We start from the raw sequence: 7,572 nt of genomic DNA on the forward strand, positions 1-7,572 counted from the left end.
GAGGAAACTGGGCGAACTGGGACTGGGAACTGGGGTAACTGGGCAAACTGGGACTGGGAACTGGGCACACTGGGAGCCCTGGGGATGACCCAGCACCCCCAGCCCACGCTGGCCCCTACCTGCCCATCCCAGTGTAACCAGTAACCCCCATCCCAGTTTATCAGTAACCCCCCCACGCCCTCCCAGTTTATCCAGTAACCCCCACCCCAGTGTAACCAGTAACCCCCATCCCAGTTTGTCCAGTAACCCCACCACGCTCTCCCAGTTTAACCAGTAACCCCCACCCCAGTGTAACCAGTAACCCCCATCCCAGTTTGTCCAGTAACCCCACCACGCTCTCCCAGTTTAACCAGTAACCCCCACCCCAGTGTAACCAGTAACTCCCATCCCCTCCCAGTGTAACCAGTAACCCCCCCACGCCCTCCCAGTTGAACCAGTAACCCCCATCCCAGTTTATCAGTAACCTCCCCACACCCTCCCAGTGTGACCAGTCACCCCCATCCCAGTTTAACCAGTAACCCCCCCACGCTCTCCCAGTTGAACCAGTAATCCCCATCCCAGTGTAACCAGTAACTCCCATCCCCTCCCAGCGTAACCAGTAACCCCCACCCCAGTGTAACCAATAAACCCCCCACCCCCTCCCAGTGCAACCAGTAACCCCCGTCCCAGTTTATCCAGTAACCCTCCCACCCCCTCCCAGCGTAACCAGTCACCCCCACCCCAGTTTACCCAGTAACCACCAGTCAGAGGCGGCTCCACCGTCGCCTTTAATCACCCACGAGCAGCTCGGGGCTGGGGGGGGGGCGCAGCAAAAGGAGGGGGAGGGGCCCCCCCCGCCCCCCCGGGGGGGCAATAAATAGGGGGGGGCGGTGGGGGGGGTGTCCCCGGGGGGGAATCCCCAGGGGGGAATCCCCAGGGGGGGGTATCCCCAGGGGGGTTCCCCCGGGAGGGGGGGTATCCCCAGGGGGTGTCCCCAGGGGGGTATCCCCAGGGGGGTTCCCCCGGGGGGGGGTATCCCCAGGGGGATCCCCAGGGGGTGTCCCCAGGGGGGGTCCCCAGGGAGGGGGTATCCCCAGGGGGGGGTATCCCCAGGGGGTGTCCCCAGGGGGGGTCCTGGGGGGGATCCCCAGGGGGGATGTCCCCAGGGGGATTCCTGGGGGGGATCCCCAGGGGGGATGTCCCCGGGGGGGGGGTCACTTGAGGCAGCGCTCGAAATAGGTGGCCCCCACGTACCCCCCCCGCAGCGAGCGCTGCACGTTCTGCTCGAACAGCCGCCGGTTGCTCTGCAGAACTTCGGCCGCCTCCTTGTTCAGGGGGTCCTCGGGATTCGGCTCCTGCGGGGGGGAGGGGGGACAGAAAGCACCCCAAATTAGAGGGGGGGGGACACCCCGAGTATGGGGGGGACACCCTGAGTTTGGGGGGGACACCCTAAATTATCGTGGGGGGAGCATGAGGTGGTGAGGGGGGAACTGAAGTTATCACAAGGGGGTTGCTGAGTTATCCCCAAGTTACAGGGGGACACACCAAATTATTACGGGGGGGGGCTCAAATTAATGGGGGGACACCTCGAGTTATGGGGGGGCACCTCGAGTTATGGGGGGGCACCCTAAATTATCATGGGGGGAGCACAAGTTCTTAGGGGAACTCAAATGATTGGGGGGACCAAAATTATGGGGGGGACACATCCTAAATTATCACGGGGGACACCCCAAATTATCTGGGGGGGCTCAAGTTATGGGGGGGACACCCCAAGTTAGTGTGGGGACACCCTAAATTATTGGGGGGCACCCCGAGTTTGGGGGGGACCCTAAATTATCATGGGGGGAGCACAAGTTCTTGGGGGGGATGCAAATTATGGGGGGACACCCCAAATGATGGGGGGGGGGGGACACCCCAAATTACCCCCCAACCACACCCTGGACCCCCAGTACAAAGTGACCCCCCAACAATTGTCCCCAAGTGCCACCTGGGGTGTCATTGGGTCACTGGGGGTCCCTTTGGTGGGGGGCCCAGCATCACCAGGTGACCCCAGGAGGTGGCCCAAGGCCACCAAGTGTCACCTGGGGGGTCTCCCGATGTCACCAAGGGGCACTAGGACAATTCCCAAGGCCACCAGGTGCTACCTCAGGGTGTCCCAAGGCCACTGGGTGTCCCCAGGAAACATCCCAAGGCCACCAAGTGTCACCTGGGGGGTCTCTTGATGTCACCAAGGGGCACTAGGACAAATCCCAAGGCCACCAGGGGCCCCAGGAGATGTCCCAAGGCCACCAGGTGCCACCTCGGGGTGTCCCAAGGCCACCGGGTGCCACTTCGGGGTGTCCCAATGTCACCAAGGTCACTAAGACAATTCCCAAGGCCACCAGGGGCCCCAGGAGATGTCCCAAGGCCACCAAGTGTCACCTGGGGGGGTCTCTCAGTGTCACCAAGGGGCACTAGGACAATTCCCAAGGCCACCAGGTGTCACTTCAAGGTGTCCCAAGGCCACCGGGTGTCCCCAAGGGCCAGCAGAGCCCCCGCGGGTGCCCCAGCTCACCAGGAACAGGTACTGCAGGCCGTAGATGATGGAGTTGATGGTCAGGACGGGCTTCCAGTCCTCCCTGGGGACAGAACCGGGCGTCACTGGGGCCACCGCAGAGGTGGCCGTGGCCACCGCGTGCCCGCACTCCAGGGGCAACAACCGGCTGTCACCTCGGCCCACCCAGGTGGGTCCCCGGGGGGGTCAGATCCAGCTGTGGCCACCATGGAGGTGGCAGTGGCCACCATGGAGGAGATGGTGGCCACCCTGGAGGTGTCGGTGGCCACCCCGGAAGAGATGGTGGCCACCATGGAGGTGTCGGTGGCCACCTCAGAGGAGATGGTGGCCACCCTGGAGATGTCGGTGGCCACCCCGGAGGAGATGGTGGCCACCCTGGAGATGTTGGTGGCCACCCCAGAGGAGATGGTGGCCACCCTGGCGATGTTGGTGGCCACCCTGGAGGTGGCAGTGGCCACCCCGGAGGAGATGGTGGCCACCCTGGAGGAGATGGTGGCCACCCTGGCGATGTTGGTGGCCACCCCGGAGGAGACAGTGGCCACCATGGAGGTGGCAGTGGCCACCCCGTTGGTGTTGGTGGCCCACCTGAGGATGTTGAGGCAGACGTTGCCCTCCAGGTCGATGTTGGGGTGATAAACCATCGTCTCGCACTTGACCTTGGGCGGGTCGTGGGGGTAGCCCTGGCCGACCTGGGGGAGGGGACACTGTCATGGCTCAGCCCCCACTGCGGCCACCAACCCCGTCCTGGTGGCCACCAGCCCCTACGCCAGCCCACAGCGTGGACGTCTCGTTTCTAGTCATGTCTTGGTGGCCACAAGTCCCACCTTGGTGGCCACTAGCCCCTGGGTCCTACCCCCAATGCACAGTGGGGACACGCGGCTGCTCATCACATCTTGGTGGCCACTGGTCCCGTCTTGGTGGCCACCAGCCCCTACCCCAACTCACAGGGTGACCACTTGGCTACCGGTGACATCTTGGTGGCCACCAAGCCCTGGTCCCAGTCCCAACCCACAGGGTGGCCACTTGGCTACCGGTGACATCTCTGTGGCCACCAAGCCCTGGTCCCAGTCCCAACCCACAGGGTGGCCACTTGGCTACCAGTGACATCTCCGTGGCCACCAAGCCCTGGTCCCAGTCCCAACCCATGTGGTGGCCACAAGTTGTGTCCGGTCACCTTTCAGTAGCCACAAGTCAGGTTTCAGTGGCCACTTGCCTCCCGCTCCCGCCCACAGGTGATTGTGGGGCCCACCTTGGTGGCCACAGGTCCCAACTTAGTGGCCACCAGCCCGCTGCTGCCACCCTGAGCCCCTGAGGCAACCACGTGGCCACTTGGTGGCTCCAGGATGGGTTTTGGTGGCCACGGGGCTCCCTCCAGCGCGGGACTGACCTTAAAACTGAAGACGAATTTCCCTCCCTTGTAGAAGCCCTGAGAGAGAGACGGATGTCACCGGGGGTGGGGACAAGGGGGGACACAAGGAACACACGCAGGGAAGGTGGGGACACCCCAAGGGACAAGCGGGGACAGGGAAGGGGATGGATAGGGACAGGGGCGAGACCCCCAGGGCAAAGCGGGGACACATGGGGGAACCCCAAGGGGCACAAGGGTCTTCTGAGGGGACACGTGGGGGACAGAGTGGGGACACGGGGACAGCGCGGGGACCGAGGGGGACCCCAAAAATGACACAGGGGAGGGGCAAGGGGAAGAGGCAGGGATGGGGGGACCCAGGAGGACACGTGGGGACAAAGGTAACGGGGGACTCTGGGGTGGGATGTTGGGGACCCAAGGGGGTGACGAGGGGACAGGGGGTGACAGAAGGGGACAGGGGTGGCAAGAGGGGACGGGGGACTCCACTTCATCGGGGCAGATAAGGGACTCCAGAGTGGGACACGGGACTCTGGGGAGCGACGTTGGGGACCCAAGGGGGTGACAAGGGGACAGGGGGTGACAAGGGGGGACAGGGGACCCCACTTCATCAGGGCAGATAAGGGACTCCAGGGTGGGACATGGGACTCTGGGCTGGGATGCTGGGGACTCAAGGGGGTGACAAGGGGACACGGGGTGACAAGCGGGGACAGGGGGTGACAAAGGGGGGCAGAAGGGACAGGAGGGGACAAGGGGGACCCCACCTCACTGGGGCAGATGAGGGACTCCAGGGTGGGACATGGGACTTTGGGCTGGGATGCTGGGGACTCAAGGGGGTGACAAGGGGACAGGGGGTGACAAGAGGGGACAGGGGGTGACAAGAGGGGACAGGGGGTGACAAGAGGGGACAGGACCCACCTCGTCGGGGCAGATGAGCAGGCGGAAGTGCAGGAGATCGTCCTGGTCGGAGAAGTCGATCTCACACGTCTTGGGCAGGTTCAGCTCGTTGATGTCTGGGGGGACACACGGACACGGCTCAAGGGGGACACACGGACACCGGGAGCCCCAGGCTGGGACATCCCAGGCCCTACTGGGACCAGTGTGGCCTCCCCAGTGCCCTCAACTGGGCCCCCGCAAATGGGTGCAACTGGGAACGGCAGTGTTTCCCCCTACCAGTATTCCCAGTAGGGCCAAACTGGGACCAGTATCCCCGAACCCCAGCAAGCAGTGCTGGGATGAGACCCCCACCCCATGTGCCCCCCAGAAGGGCCTACTGGGACCAGTCTATTCCCCGCACTGGGACAAGCTCGTTCCTCAAACCAGGGCCTTACTGGGACCAGTATATTTCCCCCAACAGGGCCTTACTGGGATCAGTCCATTCCCCGCACCGGGGCCTTACTGGGACCAGCCCAATTGCCTTACTGGTACCAGCCTGTGCCCCCCACTTAGACCTTACTGGGACCACTATCTTCCCCCCCACTAGGGCCTTACTGGGACCAGTATGTTCCCACCACTGGGGCCTTACTGGGACCAGCCCATTTGCCTTACTGGGACCAGTGTAGGAGACCCCACTGGGCTATACTGGGTCCAGTCCATGAGCCTTACTGGGACTTGCCTGTGCCACATCACCAGGCCCTACTGGGACTGGTACAGCCCCCCCACCGGGGCCTTACTGGGACCAGTATGTTCCTGCAACAGGGGCCCTACTGGGACCAGTCCATTTGCCTTAATGGAACCAGTACATTCCCCCACTGGGGCCTTACTGGGACCAGCTCGTTCCACCACCAGGGCCCTACTGGGACCAGACCTTTATCCCACTGGGGCCTTACTGGGACCAGACCATTCTTCCCACTGGGGCCTTACTGGGACCAGCCCATTCCCCATACTGGGGCCTTACTGGGACCAGTACATTCCCCACACTGGGGCCTTACTGGGACCAGTCCATTCCCCCCGCCGGGGCCATACTGGGACTAGACCATTCCCCCCCCCGGGCCCATACTGGGACCAGACCATTCCCCACACTGGGGCCTTACTGAGACCAGTACATTCCCCACACCGGGGCCTTACTGGGACCAGTACATTCCCCACACCGGGGCCTTACTGGGACCAGCCCATTCCCCACACCGGGGCCATACTGGGACCAGTACATTCCCCACACCGGGGCCTTACTGGGACCAGACCATTACCCCACCAGGGCCTTACTAGGACCAGTACATTCCCCCGCCCGGGGCCTTACTGGGACCAGACCGTTCCCCCCGCCGGGGCCATACTGGGACTAGACCATTCCCCCCCCGGGCCCATACTGGGACCAGCCCATTCCCCCCACTGGGGCCTTACTGGGACCAGACCATTACCCCACCAGGTCCGTACTGGGACCAGTACATTCCCCCGCCCGGGGCCTTACTGGGACCAGCCCATTCCCCCCACTGGGGCCTTACTGGGACCAGCCCATTCCCCCGCCCGGGGCCATACTGGGACCAGCACATTCCCCCCACTGGGACCTTACTGGGGCCAGACCATTAACCCACCAGGGCCTTACTGGGACCAGCCCATTCCCCCGCCCGGGGCCATACTGGGACCAGCCCATTCCCCCCACTGGGACCTTACTGGGACCAGACCATTAACCCACCAGGGCCTTACTGGGACCAGTACATTCCCCCGCCCGGGGCCATACTGGGACCAGCCCATTCCCCCCACTGGGGCCTTACTGGGACCAGCCCATTCCCCGCACTGGGGCCTTACCGGGCCCAGCCCGCTATCCCACCGGGGCCTTCCTGGGCCCAGCCTGTGCCCCGTCACTGGCCCCAGCGGGCCCAGCCCATCCCTCCCAGGCCCCGCTCAGGCCCCCCAGGCCCCGGCCGCTCCCGCCGGGCCCCACCAGACCCAGCCCCTCCCCGAGCGCCCGGAACCGGCCCCGAGCGCCTCCCCCGTGGCCGGGCCGGGAGCCGCCGGGCCCGGTCACCTTTCTGGATGCGGAGCTGGGCGGCCGAGGCCTTTTTGCTGGTGCCCTTGGTGCCGCCCGCCGATTCCTCCTCCTTCTTCTGTTGCTTCAGCGAGAAGAGCTTGATCATCCTGCCGGGCCGAACCGGGCTGGGGCCGCGGGGCGGGGGCCGGGCCGGGCCCGGCGGCGGCGGGAGCCGGGCGGGGCCCCCCCCGGCGGGGCGGGCGGCGCAGGCGGCGGCGGGAGCCGGAGCGGGAAGCGGCGGCGGCTCTGAGGCGATGTGGGATCGGCGACGGCCGGCGCCGCTCGGCAACTTCCGGAACCGCTTCGGGGCCGTCCGGAAGGGGCTTCGGTGCCCTTCGGAGCTTTCCGGAGAGGGCTCGGGCGGGCGCCGAGTGAGCTTCGGCTTCTTCCGGAAAGAGAACGACTCGTTCCGGGGTCTTCCCCGCCGCCTCGGTACTTTACGGAAGAGTTTTCGGCTCTTTCCGTAAGCGCTTTCGGTTCTTTCCGGATCCGCTTCGGGTTCTCCCGGAAAGGGGGCGGGTTCGGTGCGTTCGCCCCGCCTCGATTGTCTCCGGAAAGAGCCGAGTCATGCCGAGCCCTTCCCCGAGCGGCGTCGGCTCTTTCCGGCAGAGCTTTCGGCTCTTTCCGGCAGAGCTTTCGGCTCTTTCCGGCAGAGCTTTCGGCTCTTTCCGGCAGAGCTTTCGGCTCTTTCCGGCAGAGCTTTCGGCTCTT

General features: G+C 64.8%; 1 protein-coding gene across 1 annotated transcript; it reads right to left on the reverse strand.

The window, feature by feature from the left end:
• Positions 1 to 773: 773 nt before the first annotated feature.
• UBE2M (ubiquitin conjugating enzyme E2 M) lies at positions 774 to 7,361 on the reverse strand. Its single transcript, XM_065655359.1, has 6 exons — positions 6,859 to 7,361; positions 4,815 to 4,909; positions 3,921 to 3,959; positions 3,119 to 3,222; positions 2,534 to 2,597; positions 774 to 1,334 (listed from the first exon to the last, which is right to left on the reverse strand). The coding sequence occupies exons 1-6, from the start codon at positions 6,965 to 6,967 to the stop codon at positions 1,194 to 1,196; spliced, it is 552 nt and encodes a 183-aa protein (XP_065511431.1). The 5' UTR covers positions 6,968 to 7,361; the 3' UTR covers positions 774 to 1,193.
• Positions 7,362 to 7,572: the final 211 nt, after the last annotated feature.

The sequence above is a fragment of the Caloenas nicobarica genome, chromosome 39 (genome assembly GCF_036013445.1).
Source record: "Caloenas nicobarica isolate bCalNic1 chromosome 39, bCalNic1.hap1, whole genome shotgun sequence".
Taxonomy (NCBI): domain Eukaryota; kingdom Metazoa; phylum Chordata; class Aves; order Columbiformes; family Columbidae; genus Caloenas; species Caloenas nicobarica.

Coding starts and splice junctions, on each gene's coding strand:
- UBE2M (XM_065655359.1), bottom strand. CDS start 6,967: ATGATCAAGCTCTTCTCGCTGAAGCAACAGAAGAAGGAGGAGGAATCG. Junction 4,910..6,858: donor CCAGCTCCGCATCCAGAAAG/GTGACCGGGCCC, acceptor GTGTCCCCCCAG/ACATCAACGAGCTGAACCTG. Junction 1,335..2,533: donor GCCTGCAGTACCTGTTCCTG/GTGAGCTGGGGC, acceptor TCCCCCCCGCAG/GAGCCGAATCCCGAGGACCC.